This window comes from Theropithecus gelada, chromosome 13 (assembly GCF_003255815.1).
Source record: "Theropithecus gelada isolate Dixy chromosome 13, Tgel_1.0, whole genome shotgun sequence".
NCBI classification, from domain to species: Eukaryota; Metazoa; Chordata; class Mammalia; order Primates; family Cercopithecidae; genus Theropithecus; species Theropithecus gelada.
Window position 1 is genome coordinate 92,217,177 of NC_037681.1, and position 15,536 is coordinate 92,232,712.

Sequence of the window (15,536 nt, forward strand, 5' to 3'; positions counted from 1 at the left end):
GGACTGGAGCTGGAGTCACTTTGAGGCTCGGGTCCCTCTGCTGGGAAGGCTGGTATCTGGGGTTTGGGACAGGCGCACCACAAGCTAGACCCACTGGAGAGCTGGGAGCATGTAATTGTGTCCCCTGGTCTCACCAGCCCCCACTTCTCCTGCCCTTTCTCCTCTTCCAACACCCATCCCTGCTCCCTCTTCCTCCTTTCCAGGGGCGTCACCAGCTTTGGGGATGGGTGACTGGGAGGTGAGCAGGTGCTTGGGGAGAGCCCATCTAGGCTCATGTGCAGACATAGAGCCAAGACTGCTGTGGTCCTGGTGTGCAGGACATAATGCGGGAGATCCCTCCCTGCACGATGGCTGCCCAGGCCCAAGGGAGGGCCCTCCTTGAAGGGCTATCAGTGAGGCTGCCCCTGCTTGGGGAGGAGCGGCCCTGAGAAGCAGGCCTGCTCCTTACCTCTTTTTTTCTTTTGAGATGGAATCTCACTCTGTTGCCCAGGCTGGAGTGCAGTGATCTCCACTCACTGCCGCCTCTGCTTCCCAGGTTCAAGAGATTCTCCTCCCTCAGCCTCCCGAGTAGCTGGGATTATAGGCGTTTGCCACCCCCCCCAGCTCTTTTTTTTTTTTTTTTTTTTTTTTGTATTTTTAGTAGAGACGGGGTTTCACCCTGTTGGCCAGGCTGGTCTCGAACTCCTGACCTCAGGTGATCCGCCCCCCCGTCAGCCTCCCAAAGTGCTGGGATTACAGTCGTGAGCCACTGCGCCAGCCCTCCTTATCTCTTTTCATTTGCCCTGAATAGCTCTGCTAGCATTCAAGGCCTCCTTGACCTAAGCCACTGGGTCTTCATCCAGCCTAGTCCACCTCCCTAAAACCCCTCTGCGCTCGACCTTCCCCCTCCCCACATCTCTCCTCCCTCCTCCCCTCTTCCAGGAAGTCGTTGTTGACTTACTTTAGCCTCGAGCCCGAACCTGGGAGCAGAGCCCCCTGAGTGATGCCCAGATGCATTTGTATATTGACCAGTCATCTTGTTGTCCCCTGGGGGGTGTGGAGAGGACAGGTTTCAGTAGCACAGAGGATGCCAGGGTTGACTGGAGCTCTGTGTGGCCTTGGGCAGGTTGCTTAACCTCTCTGAATTGCCTGCTGTCTTATCATCTGTAAAATGAGGGTGGGTGGGGCTGCCCATTTTACAGGTTTTGAGGGTTGAGTTAGGTAACACAGGTGATGGGACTTGCTGGAAATAAGTGATCAATGGATGTTAGTTTCTCTCCCCACCTCTCCCCTTTTCCTTTTGGGGAGCTCCCCTGCTCTATGCGTGCCATGACTAGAGGCCAGCTGAAGGCCAGGGATAGCACATGTCTGCACACAGTTGTGTGAGTAAGTTATGTCTGTGTGTGTCTGTGTGTTGGGCAGTAGGCTGCCCCCATCCACCTGCTCACGTGCCAGCTGGGGCATGTTTCCCGTTAGCTTCTAACCTCCTGTGCTTGTCAGAGCCTAACCTCTGAGAATCTACCTCCTAAGCCAGTTCCTGGCCTGGTAGGGCAAAAAGGGAAGGCAGTCAAGGAGTGGCCGCATCTGAGCGGGGCTGACGGGAAGGCTGTCTGTGAGAGTAGCGGGGGTGCTGCTGAATCGTGCCTGGTGGACTCGCTGGGAGGGGACGAGCTCCAGGTTCTGACCTCTTGGCCATGTAGCCTCAGGGAAATGCAAACTGAAACATTTTCCCTGGTTTCAAGCAAAAAAAAAAAAAAAAGATATAGAATTGTTTCTCGAAGTCTTCCCCACTGAGTTTATGAGCCCCGCCAGTAGCTCCTGAGCAAGCTCTACAAAAATGTTGGCAGCAAGCAGAGACCAAGAAAACACTGGTGTTTCTGAACTTAAACCAAAGTTGGAAAAAATGAGCACCAGCAGGGAGAGAGAGGAGCCCCAAACTAGACATTTCTTTATTTGCTGTTGCTATTTTGGGTCCGGCAGGCTGGCCCCGTCTGGGGGAGGACAGGGGAGAGAGCCGGGGGTGGATGGGGGAAGTGGGGGTCAGGCATTCCTGCCATCTCCCTGGGGCTGGTGGTTTGGAGGGTAAAGGCAGTTAACCACCCGGGGGAGAGGACAGCCTAAGCGAACAGCCATGGAGAGGTTTCCCCGGGGCATGACACGTGGACTCAGGGGCTCCTCCAGGCTTCATTGAAGATGAACCAAAAGAAGCGGGGCTGTGTCTGCAGGAGGGAAGTATGAGGTGGTCCCGGCCTTGGCATGTCCTCTGCCCCTTCCTGAGCCTCCTACCTGCCCTGGGCTCTCCCTCCAGGGATCCAGGCCTCCCTGACCAGCGTGGGACACCTTACCTCAGCCGCCCTTTCTTTTTCTGAACCCACCCCATTGCTCAGGCGGCTCCCTGCCCCAGAGGATATACTGCTTTGAGCTCATGACACTAGGCCTGGATACTTAATGTGTTGCCTCCTCTAGGGGACAATGTGAATTTTAAGAGCAGGAGCTTCTGCTCCTCAGGCCATGTCTGACCTTGGGTTTCAATCAAATGGTGAAGTAATTGTGGAGAATAATTTCTGTTTCATGTTGGGTTGTTGTGGTTATCCCATTTGGCAGAGCTTCTGAAAGTTTCAGGATAAAAAGCAGTTGAAGACCAGTGAACAGTGGTTGACACGCTGATAATCACTTGAAAGGGTAGGGATATTAGATGATACACTAACCAAAGAAATACAATATTAAACTTGAAGGGGGAGGCTTTAATTTCTTCTCCTTCCAGATCTGTATCATTGTGTCTCCTTTAGAGACAAGTTTTAGAACTGTGCTGTCCAATATGGTAGCCACAGATGGCTATTTAAATTTGCATTAATTAAAAGTAAATGAAACGAAAACGTTACCTCCCCAGTCGTACTGGCCACATTTCAAGTGCTCAGTAGCTACATGGGGCTAGTGACTACCATATTGGATGGTGAAGATATAAACTATTTTCATCATAGAACGTTCCATTGGCAAGCACTGTTCCAGAAGAAACTGGAAGCGAGGATGTGGTGGGAGAAGGGGAGAGGAGAGATCCTGGGCTAGACATGGTTCCTCTCTGCAGAGTGCTCCTAGAAGGGAATGATGTAGCCTTTGCCTTTGATGGCGAGGAATCTTGGTGAGGGATGGGGGGGTGGGGTGGGCATTTCTCAATTGTATGCTCCCCTTCCATGCAATTCTGGTAAGCGCTTCCACAGGGGACACTCCCAGTGAGGGTGTCAGCCTGGTCTACCCAGCCCTGGAGGACTCCTCCTCAGGCTCTCGTTGGGACATCTGGATCCTGAAGGGGACTGTGGGTTTCTGTCCTTCTCTGGTACCCAGTATCCGATGGAGAAGGTGCCTGGGGCCCGGATGCCAGTGCAGATACGGGTCAAGCTGTGGTTTGGGCTCTCTGTGGATGAGAAGGAGTTCAACCAGTTTGCTGAGGGGAAGCTGTCTGTCTTTGCTGAAACCGTGAGTGCCTGCAGCCCCCACCTCTGCCTCCCACACCCTGGAGCTGCCTGGGCCCCCTGTTCACGTCTCATTCTTCCTGGCCCTCCAGTATGAGAACCAGACCAAGTTGGCCCTGGTCGGGAACTGGGGCACAACGGGCCTCACCTACCCCAAGTTTTCTGACGTCACCGGCAAGATCAAGCTACCCAAGGAGAGCTTCCGCCCCTCGGCCGGCTGGACCTGGGCTGGAGATTGGTTCGTGTGTCCGGAGAAGACGTGAGTCGTGGGCAGGGAGGATTGGGGAGAGCCAGGCCAGGCTGCCCACCATGGACTGCACCCTCCTTTTGGAGGCAGGCTGGGGCTCTGCTGATCCCTCTGCTTGCTCCTGCACTGGTCATAGGAACTTCACTGAACTTTCCCAGCACTGAGGCTCGCCAGGCAGCAGTCCTTTCCAGAAGGGCTTGGATAGTCAGACAGTCCTTTATTCTTTTCATTAAAAAAATTTTTTTTTTTTGAGACAGTCTTGCTCTGTCTGGAGGCTGGAGTGCAGTAGCATGATCACAGCTCATTGCAGCCTCAGCCTCCTGGCCTCAGGTGATCCTCCTGCTCCTGCCTTCTGAGTAGCTGGGACCACAGGTGTGTGCCATCGTGCCTGGCTAATTTTTAATTTTTTTGTAGAGACAGGGTCTCACTATGTTGTCCAGGTTGGTCTTGAACTCCTGGGCTCAAGTGATCCTCCTCAACCTCCCAAAGTGCTGGGGTTATAGGCTTGAGTCACCACGCCTGGCCAGGCCTTTATTCTTAAGCCTCCATTCTGTGTGGTGTCCATTGGGTGTGGCCCCATCCTCCAAGACACCCAGGACAAGCCCATCACCTCCTCTGCACATGAACCCTTCTCATGTCTGGACTGCTCACACATCCCCTGAGTGGTCCTTTCTCTCTCAGTCCCTCTCAGATCTATGTGGTCCTTCTCCATGTCTATTCCTGCCTTTGCCTCTCTCTCCTCTCCTTTTCCTGTTTGGTTGGCATTCAACTCTGTGGTGTTTAATTTTTTTTTACTTAAAAACATTGAAGTATAATATGTTATACAGTCAAGCACTCAAATCTTACGAGTACAACTTGGTAACACTTTATATTTTTACAACTATCCATCAAGTCTCGACTGCCCATCCTCCTTTTGCTGTCTTCAGTTGGCCTCCTTTTCTCTTTATCTTGGGTGATGTACTCTTTTGTCCCTGATTATCCCAGGGTGTCCCTAGGTCTCCTTTTCACTCTCTGCCTTGGTCTCTTGCACCCTTGCCTCCCACCCCCATGTCTCTCATTGTTGGTTGGGGTGAGGCTGACATGGGCAGGGGTGCTCTCCAGGAGGTGGTGGATGGATGGGGGCCTCTCCAGTGGAGACTCTGACCAGCCCTCCTCCACAGCCTGCTCCATGACATGGACGCCGGTCACCTGAGCTTTGTGGAGGAGGTGTTTGAGAACCAGACCCGGCTTCCCGGAGGCCAGTGGATCTACATGAGTGACAACTACACCGATGTGGTAAACCAGGCGCTCAGGGGCAGGTGGGGTCTAGACATTTGGTCTCTGGAGGCACCTGGGGCTCAGGGGAGGCTGGGGCATGTTCTTCCTTGCCCCCTCCTACCTCCGGAGCCTTCATGCTTTGGTTTCCAGAGGGAAAGTGTGGGGTGCAGTGGTGGCAGGACACTGACTCTGGGGCTCTGCCCTTCTATCTGGGACTTCGAGGACGTATGTTGTCAAGTTGTATCTTTTCTGCCTCCCTGCTCACATCTGTCTGTCTCCTCTCATTGCTTGTCTGTTCGGTTTTGTCCTTAGAACGGGGAGAAGGTGCTTCCCAAAGATGACATTGAGTGCCCACTGGGCTGGAAGTGGGAAGATGAGGAATGGTCCACAGACCTCAACCGGGCTGTCGATGAGCAAGGTGGGTAGCATGTGGAGCCTGGCGAGCCCCATCCCCGGCGAGCTCTCAAGCCATGCTGGTGGGGACAGCTGAATGCTAGGGCCCTTCACTGGGCTATTTCACCCACCCCGGAACACTTCTTGAAGGCACCCCCACTCCAAGCTACAAATTAGGACCGAGAGTCAGTGGCTGCTCAAGAGTCTGTGACCATGCCCCAAATTCAGAGATGGTCCCAGGAGAGATGGGGAACTGCCAAGCAATGAGTGACGGGTTCCCCCTCCCCCAGGCTGGGAGTATAGCATCACCATTCCCCCGGACCGGAAGCCGAAGCACTGGGTCCCTGCTGAGAAGATGTACTACACACACCGACGGCGGCGCTGGGTGCGCCTGCGCAGGAGGGATCTCAGCCAGATGGAAGCGCTGAAGAGGGTGAGCCAGCAGATGGTGGGTGGGAGTGAGGCCCCTGATCGCAGGTGACCAGCAGGCACAGGTGCAGACCTGCATGCACATAGACACCTGCATGTGTGCACATGGTATGCACCTGGGACTCACTGGAGGTGCTCACAGATCACACCAGGCACACCCAAAGATCACACCCAGCATATACACAGATCACACCCAGCACACAGATCACACCCGGCACACCCACAGATCATACTCAGCACACACAGATCACACCCAGCACACAGATCACAGCTGACACACCCACAGATCACACCCAGCGCATGCACAGATTACACCCAGCACACCCAAAGATCACACCCAACACACACAGATCACACCCAGGATACCCACAGTTCATACCCAGCACACCCAGATCACACCCAGCACACCCACAGATCACACCCAGCACACCCACAGTTCATACCCAGCACACACAGATTACACCTAGCACACCCACAGATCACACCCAGCACACTCACAGTTCACACCCAGCACACCCAGATTACACCAAACACACACACCCACAGTTCACACCCAGCACACCCACAGTTCATACCCAGCACACAGAGATTACACGTAGCACACCCACATATCACACCCAGATCACACTCAGCAAACACACAGTTCACACCCAGCATACACAGATCACATCCAGCACACCCACAGATCACACCCAGTATGGATCACACCCAGCACACCCACAGATCACACCCAGCACACACAGATTATACCTAGCACACCCACAGATCACACCCAGCACACCCACAGATCACACCAAGCACACACAGATTACACCTATCACACCTACAGATCACACCCAGCACATGCACAGATCACACCCAGACACACAATCACACCCAGCACACACACAGATTACACCTAGCGTACCCACAGATCACACCCAGCACACCCACAGATCACACCCAGATCACACTCAGCAAACACACAGTTCACACCCAGCACACACAGATCGCACCCAGCACACCCACAGATCACACCCAGCACACACAGATTACACCTATCACACCTACAGACCACACCCAGCACATGCACAGATCACACCTAGCAGACACAGATTACATCTAGCATACCCACAGATCACACCCAGCACACACAGATTACATCTAGCACACCCACAGATCACACCCAGCACATGCACAGATCACACCTAGCACACCCACAGATCACACCCAGCACACAGAAATCACACCCAGCACACCCATAGATCACACCCAGCACAGATCACACCCAACACACTCACAGATCGCACCCAGCACACACACAGATGCTTATGGACAGACACACTCAGATGCCCATGATTGCAGGAGATCACATGCAAAGTTCACACACTGACCTGGAAGATGGAAAGACACCCACGGACTGGGTCTTAGGCTGGGTTTCCTGGAGGCAGAGGCTAAGACGTGGATTTGGCTGCACGTTATTGGGGCAGTGCCTTCGGGAGTGTAAGGAGCAAGGATGCAGCTTCAGGCAGGTCAGCTGGGGCCTGAGCTGTGGCCTAGGGAGGTGCACAACTTGGAACACCACAGAACCCTCACCTGGAGGCAGGGCTGGGCTTTGTATCCTCTTAGTCATTTGTCTAAGCTTGGGGTTGCTGGGGTGAGCTGGAGCACATACCTATCTCTTCAGTGAGGGGATTTTCTTTAGCATAGGGGTTCCCTGGAGCAGGTAGCTTCTGGGAGCTGGGAGCTGTCGATGCTGATGGCAGCTGGGGATGGGTGCGCCACATGTGTACACTGGCTGGTGAAGGTGCTGGGGCAGGCCCCATTGGCATTCATGCAACGCAAGCATACATGCCCACAGTTGAGCATAGATGCCACAGGACACTGTCAGGCCCATCGTACACACGGATGAACCCACGCAAGCATGTGCACTTGCTCCGGGGTCACACAGGGGCCTGTGCACTGCACAGCCTCTGTGCCTGCCTCCCCTGAACCTTCTTGGTCTATGATCTTCCTTTCTAAACGCATATTTGAATTTTGGCTGAAGAACCAGACCTCCCTTAGTTCAGGAGTAGCCTGTGGCATGACCCAGGTTCCTTCCTTTCTCCTTGGGGGCAGAGAACCTACAGAGGACTGTTGCTGGGTCCAGGGAGGGGCAAGGCTTTTGGACAACCAGCTGTTCCTGGTTCTGTGAACCAGACAGATTCAACTTTCTCCCTGAAGGGGCATCTAGCAGACAGAGGCAAAGCCTGCCCAGGCTCATGTGCCTTGCCCGCCACCCCACAGCCAGCATCCTTCCTGGAGAGGGGCACAGCTGGCCTCCAGGACTAGCCCTTGTCACTGTGCTTCTGGCCCAGACGTGAGGTGGTGTCTGACGACAGTGCCAGGTCACTCTCTCCCAGGAACTGAATGGCAAGGGGGTTCCCAGGACTCCCTTCAGGCCTGGGAAAGGGACCCCATGAACGAGGTACAGGGGGTGCCTCCACAGCTGAGTTGGGTCTACCCCCTGGGGAGACATTGGCTGTGGTTGGGAAATAGGATCTTTCTTTTACCTGTGAGCTGCAGACCCACTACAGGATGTGAAGATGAAAAAGGAAATGACAAGAAAACTTTGGATTCATGAAATCCACCCAGAATTCAAACAAATAAGCAAGTCAAAAGCCCAGTGTTTTCATCACTGCGTCAGTCTACCTTCCCTTTCTGGGTGTTCGGTTCTCCCGGCAGCCCACGGAGCCTCCTCTCCCCTCCTGATTTTCTGACCCGAGGTTCCTGTGGCTGCAGAAAGCCCCTCTCCTCTAGGTGGCTCTCCCAGGTTTTCCCAGCTGGAGGGTCTGGTGTGGGAGCTGGTGGGGAGTTGTCATGGAGGACAGGAAGGCAAAGGTAGAGCTGAGCACAGGACTCCCCCAGCCTTCCCACTGGCCTCTGAGTCTGCCCCTTCTCTTGTGCAGCATAGGCAGGCGGAGGCAGAGGGCGAGGGCTGGGAGTACGCCTCTCTTTTTGGCTGGAAGTTCCACCTCGAGTACCGCAAGACAGACGCCTTCCGCCGCCGCCGCTGGCGCCGCCGCATGGAGCCCCTGGAGAAGACGGGGCCTGCAGCTGTGTTTGCCCTCGAGGGGGCCCTGGTACGTGGGGCTGCGCTTGTCCTGGGTCGGGTGGGGTGGATCTTGGTTACCCAGGGCTGTGCGGGCTGACGTGGGAGAGGCACAGGGACCCCAGGTTAGGACTTTCAGATGGAACACTGGCTGGTCATCCTGGCGTCCGTATCTGTGGGGCGGCATGTGGGGAAAGCAGCCCCAGTCTGGGTGTTCTCCTAAAATGAAAAAGCTTCCTTGGCACTGAAACACTTGCTGCTACTACTTTGAGGTGTCAAGATGAAAGCAGAGGGGAAGATGGCCTTGGCCATCTGGCTGACCTGTGCCTGGCTGGCTGGCATGAAGATGGGCGAGGAGGCCCTTGGGAGGAGTGAGAGAGGTCTTGTGGCCCCAGAGTGTCCTTGGTTGCACGTACATCCTCTTGAGGCAGAGACCATCTCTTGGGCATCCCCAGCAATTTTGGGGAAGAGGTGTGCCTCAGAAGCTGAGCCCAGGATGGCTTCCCTGCCCAGGGTGCACTTTCTGTTAGAAGCTGAGCCCAGGATGGCTTCCCTGCCCAGGGTGCACTTTCTGTAGCCAGTGGAACTAGGGTAGGCTCAAGGTTCTCCAGGACCTGGGTGATGGGCTCCCCAAAAGAGAGGAGCAGGTGCCTCGGGGACAGTCTGAGCGAGCACTCAGTACTGGCACATAGCCAGTCCCCGCTCTGCTGGGGAAGGAGCTGCTTCCTCTGAAATCCAGCCAGGACCGGCACCTCCCTGGGGGGTTTGGGCTTGGGCCCTAGAGAGCGGGTCCCATGGGATGTGAGGGTGTCCATGTGAAGCCAGCTGTGTGATTGGGGTCAGGCTGGGCACCTATCTGTAGGACAGTCTGACTTTGAAGGCAGGAGGAGTGCTGTGGGGAGGCTCAGGATCTGTCGGGCTGGGCACCGGCAGGGAGGTGAAGCCAGCAGTGGCCCTGAGAGTGAGTGGGCAGGCTGGGGAGGCTCTGTCAGTCTCAGGCCTCGATGGTGGGTAAGGCCCAGCAGTGGTGGTATAGGAGAGGAAGTTCTCTGGGGGCCTGAGGACGTCAGAGGAGCCTGCCATAGGCTTTGGAGAGAGCCCCTCCCCTGTCCTGGGGCCAGGTCAAGGGGAGGCTGAGGGGAGGTAGCGGAACTCTCGGCTCTGGACTGTGGACTGGTCTTCTGGTCAGGGTGGGGCAGGATAGGATGGAGCTGCTGCCGAGGTCAGAGCAGTAGGGGAGCCTCCTGGGGTGGGGCTGGTGTTCTGTGGCCCCCTCTGCTTTGAGTCAGAAAGGGCCTGGCCTGGACACTGGGCAGGGGCTGGTGATGGTCCTGTGGCTCTAGCTGAGGGGTGGGGTATAAAGACCTTGGCAGGCGTCAGAGTCAGGGCCAGGTCTGAGAAGGCCAGGAAGGCACCCTGTGTAATCAGGAACTGTTTCCATCAGCCAGAGCTCCACCTGAAGGAGCTAAGGAGAAAAGGGGTTTGTGGGCTCACAGAGCTGGGAAGAACCCAAGAGGTGAAGCAGGCATTAGGCCTGGCAGGAAACAGGTTCACACACTGTCCCCAGGACTTGTACCCCGTCTTGGCCTTGTCTCATACGGGCTCTCTCTGTGTGGTAGCAAAGATGTTGCTGGTGACGAAAGGCCAGCATCGTCCCTCTGGTCAGCAGAGTCCTGCTGGATAAAGTAGCCCAGCCCACAGCGCCACACTCTGTTTTCCTTGCAGCTGGAGACCCCCGAGTGCTGCTTTCTCAGTAATGTCAGTGAAGTCTGGGGCATGACTGACCGGCTCTGCCTGGTGGTGCCCCGCCAGCCCCTGCGCCTGGGTGAGGGATGGAGCATTCTGATTGGCTGGCATGGGCCATGCACCTTCTCTGTGATTAACAGTGCCACCAGATTGGGGAAAGGAGCTTCTGAAAAGAAAAACAAAAACCAAAAACCAAAGCAGTGTTGGGCAAAGAGCTCCAGATGGTCTAGACGGTGACCAGAGCAGTAGGGAGCCAGTGTCAGTTATTGACAAGAGGAGTTCTCTAGTCAGAGCTGGGCTTTAGGACCATCAGTCAAGCAGCCATAGAGGATGTTTGGGAGGCAGAGCCTCCCATCAGGAAGCCTCAGGAGTCTTGGGTAGAGATCCACGAGAGGTGACCACCTGGCGTGAGGCCGTGGGGCTGAGGTGGAGGGAGGTGGGACTGCAGGGTTTGGGGAGGGAAGAGTCAGAGGTGGACAGTGGGGCCCCTGTGGTTGCCAGGCCGCAGGGCGGGGTGGGGCGGGCTGTGATGAGTTCACGGTTGGCCCTGGCAAGGCTGACACACACGGTGAAGTGCTGTGTGAGGGAGACAGAGCTGATGGCTGCCTGCCAGGCGGCCCAGGGCAGGAAGGCTGGAGCGGGGAGCCGAGGGGGCTGGGAGTGGGATAGAGGTGACTGGAGACACGTGGACAAAGCGTGGATGGGCCCTCGGGCTGGCTAGGGCCTGGAGGAAGAAAGTGACAAGGCTGGGGGACCCAGGCCAAGCTTTCATGGCTCAGCGCCTGGGAGAATGAGGGGGGCACTTCCCAGAAGCAGAGAGACCGATCTGTGTATTCTTCTCGTGGAAGAGACTGTCCTGAGGGATCGCTGAAACCAGGCGTGAAGGCAGCAGCCATAGGCGGGTGATGGATTGTAATTTACCTGTGACTTGCCTGTGATACATGGAAGAGACCAATGTGGCAAAGCCCTGAGTCCTGGGACAGCTTGGCTGGCGGAAAGAACCAGAGAGGGAGGTAATGGCTTCAGAGGGCGGATCCCACAGACCTGCAGCTGGAGGAGCAGAGAGTTTTGGAAGGTTTAGGTGTGTCTGGCATTTGGACAGGGCCACAGGCCCACTTGACTGTCTGGAAGACTCTATACCTGAGTGACACACAGTCACACAGTGTCTTACACACCAGCACACACACCAACACACACTCTCTCACCACACACTCATATATACCAATACACACTCATACACACCAACACACACTCTTCAGACACTCATACACACCAACACACACACNACACTCATACACACCAACACACACTCTTCAGACACTCATACACACCAACACACACACTGTCTTACGCCAACACACACACCAACACACTCTCTCCACACATTCATACACACCAACACACACTAACGCACACATACACACTCATACAACACCCCCACACACTAACACCGATACTAACACATACACAATCACACTCTCACATACCCTCACACACACCAACACACTCGTTCCACACACTCCCATACATACCAACATAGACCCACTCTCATGAACCCCACCCCTCACACTAATGTACACAATCACACACCATCACACACACCAACACACTCTACACACTCATACACGCCAACACATACACACTCACATTCTGACATACACTCTCTTACACACTCACACGAACACATACACAATCACATGCGCGCGCGCGCACACACACACACACTTTCTCTTTCACCCTCCCACTCTCCCTCCACAGTCTCCTTTCCATCTTCCTGCCAGGACCCAGAATGGTTTGAGCTCCCGCGGCCGAGCTGCTGTCTTTGTCCTGGGATGTCCTGATGCCCCAGCACAGCATTGGGGCTAAGGTCCTCCCTGCATCCTGGGGAAGGTGGTTGGATTTTCTGGGTGCTAGGACCTGGCTTCTGTCCTGAGAGCTGGTCTTTGCCCACGGGTCCCTGATGCCTGGTGACTCATTGGTGGGATGCGTGAGGCCTCTGTGGCTCAAATTCTGCTTTCCCTGCTAACTAGCTGTGGACAGGTCACTCATGCCATTAGTGACTCTCTTTCCCCACTCGCGCAAGTAACTGAATCCCAGGACCATTGTAAGGATTAATGACGATGCATGTTGCGAAGCGCTTCTCAGACTTAGCAAAAGTAGGCGCTGTCTGGGGATATTGTTAAAATGCAGACTTTTGATTCAGGGTCTGGTGGGCCCCAAGAGTCTCTGTGTCTAACAAGCCTCCACGTGATGCTGATGCCGCCGGTCCAGGGGCCATCTTGGAATAGCACAGATGTGAAGTACAAAGTGCCTCATCAAGATGGGGCTCCCATTGGCCCCCCACTTGGGTGCCCTTCTGAGAGAGGCAGAGCATGTGCATTCCTGCTGGGAGGTGTGTGGCCCGGGTCCTGGAGAGGGAGGTATGGCAAGATGACATGTTCTCCCTGCTGCTTGGTGGGGGAAACGTGGTCTTTACTTCTAATGATCTCCTGATCTGCTGGTGGGGGCCTGGCTCATGGGGAACTCTTGTCTGATCAAGAAGAGAGATGTTCACATGTGAGTGCAAATAAACCCCTAGAATCTGCGTCTTTGAAGTGTTGGAGGTAGAATAAGAATCATTCCAGAGGGGCAGTGTCTAATGAGGGGAGGCTTCTTGAAGAAGGATGTTGGGAGGCAGGCCTAGCAGGGGCTGGGGAAGGACCATGGGTGGAAGCCAGGTAGCCTTGCTGGTAATCTGACAGTTCAGGACCAGGTCTGTGGCGCCCCCTTGCTTCCTGCCACCTTTTCCCTGACCCACACGTCCACCAGCGGGCTGGGCCTTGCCTGCCAGCTCCCCTCTGGAAGACGTCTTGTTGGAAGGCAGGCCCTGTCTGCTCATTAGCACGGGCAGCCTTTCCCTGAAACCTTCTGCCGGGGCCAAGCCTGGCTCCCTCCACGGAGCGGGAGGCCCTGGCTCCGTCTGCTAATCGTCTGCTGTCTCCATCCCGAGCATTATTTTATTTTCGTATTATTCTTTTTCCAGCTAATATCCTGGCATTTCCAAAGACACCGGGTTTCATAATCTTCCTGGCGTTCCCAGGGAGCTGGGAAGCAGAGCACAAAGCCGCTATTATAGCGCGTTCCATCCAGCCTCCCTCTCCACCCCACAGCCCTTGTGGCCACAGCAGCCACCACCGCCGCCTCCCACCCAGTCACCCCCTCCTGACGCCACCGGCCTCTCTGGGAACTCTGGTGACGGCTGCTGGGATGAGCTCATAGAATCCATCCTGTTGCCCTTGCCCTGAGCCTGCCCTCCATGATCGAGGATTTTTCCAAGCCCTGCCTCTGTGCTTGGCCCTGAGTGTTGGGAAGGGTTCTCTGAGATGCCTGGGCCTGGCAGGGAGGGGAGGGACAGAAACGTCGGCAACGTGTGCTGCTCAGAATCTTGGAGATTTTTGCTGCTGGAAGAAACTTTCTTTTTCTAAAGGCGTGCCTGACCTGCCTTGGGAGATGTAGGAGCATCTTGATATTGGATGCAAAGTTGTGCATGTGCACGCACGCAGGTATGATCTGGTGTAAGAGCCATGGTTTTATCCAATGCTCCAGGGGATCCAGGACCCCATAGAGGATAAGAATTATTAATGTTGATTTTACCATGTGCTAAAAACCAGGCTTTATATGCATCATCTCATAGTGACCCCAGAAGGCTGGATTCTATTATTAGCCCCATTTTATAGTTAGGGAGACTGAGGCTCTAGAGCTGCACTCTCCAACACAGTAGCCACTAGCCAAGGGTGGCTAGTTAAGTTTACAGTTAAAGTAAATCAGAATAAGTAAATTCAATTCCCCAGTCAGGTCACATTTCCCGTGCTCAGTAGCCTCATCTGCCAAGTGGCCGGCTACCACATTGGCTGGTGCAGCCACTGATGGTTTGATCACTGCGGGAAGGTCTACTGGACAGTTCTGCTCTGGAACAACTCCGAGCCCTAAAGTCGCCCTGGAAAAAGCAGAGGCCTGAACGGGGATGTCCAGCAGCACAGCACGAGTCAGTGCTAGAACCAAGGTCCGGGCAGTGGCTCGTCTGTCCCTCTCTCCAGGTGTCTCCTGACCAGCAGCGAAACCCCCATCTGGCGCTTTCATTCCCCCACTTCCATGAGGGCACCATGTCCCTCCTGCTCCATGGAGTCCTTTGTGGTAGAGTCCCAGGGTGGGAGGATTGGATGCTGCTGACTAGACACCTCTGTCCTGGGCGGCCTTCTCCTCGCCTGATAGCCAGGCAGCTTGGCAGTCCTGGGCAGTTGGGCAGCTAGAGAGGACCTGGCCCCCCAGCCTCCATCCTGGGAAACCTCCAGAGGGTTGGTGGAGGCCAGCGTCCCGACTGCAGTAGAGAGGACCCTTGGAGACAGGCGGCTCAAGCCTGGGCCGGTGAGGCAAGGCCCGTTGGGAGTCAGAAGTGCAGGGAAGTGGGTCAGGGAAAGGCTGGTTCCAGAGAGAAGTAATCTGCGATTTGAGCTGGCTGAAAAGGAGGTCAGATGTGGATGGGGAGGGAGGGGCAGCTCTGTGCCTGAAAGGAAGCCATGCTGTGGGCAGGGGACCCAGGCTTGGTTCCCAGAGCTGTCACCGTGAGCAAGGGCAGGCCCTGGGAGGCATGAGGGGTTTACCTCATTAGGAAACAAGGCCTACGGCTGGGTCTGGGGCTGGGGTGTTAGAAGGCAGCTCTGTGGATCTCTGGACTGTTTCTTGAATATTCAAGCTGAGCACCTGTTCTATACCTGGCATCGTGCTAGCATGGGCAGCTTGAGGGCTGGGTCCCCTCTCAAGCAGAGGCCTCGCTGCTCTTCCTACTGCCCCACAGTAGGGGACAATTTGGGTAACTCTAAATGTGTGGACCCTGCGTCTGTCTTGCTCAAGATTTGAACCCCAAGGTCTGGAGGATTCAAATGCTTGTCCATGTACCTCAGGCAAA

At 55.2% G+C, this 15,536-nt stretch overlaps 1 protein-coding gene across 13 annotated transcripts in view; it reads left to right on the plus strand.

Annotated features, from left to right (window-relative positions):
* Positions 1-15,536, plus strand: part of DYSF (dysferlin) — a 231,302-nt gene that overhangs the window by 110,868 nt on the left and 104,898 nt on the right. For all 13 annotated transcript variants that reach the window (XM_025353665.1, XM_025353669.1, XM_025353667.1 and 10 more), the window contains 6 exons: positions 3,322-3,453; positions 3,542-3,708; positions 4,857-4,971; positions 5,266-5,371; positions 5,637-5,779; positions 8,703-8,876. In XM_025353665.1, coding sequence (XP_025209450.1) covers positions 3,322-3,453; positions 3,542-3,708; positions 4,857-4,971; positions 5,266-5,371; positions 5,637-5,779; positions 8,703-8,876 — 837 coding nt within the window. The remainder of the gene's footprint in view (positions 1-3,321; positions 3,454-3,541; positions 3,709-4,856; positions 4,972-5,265; positions 5,372-5,636; positions 5,780-8,702; positions 8,877-15,536) is intronic.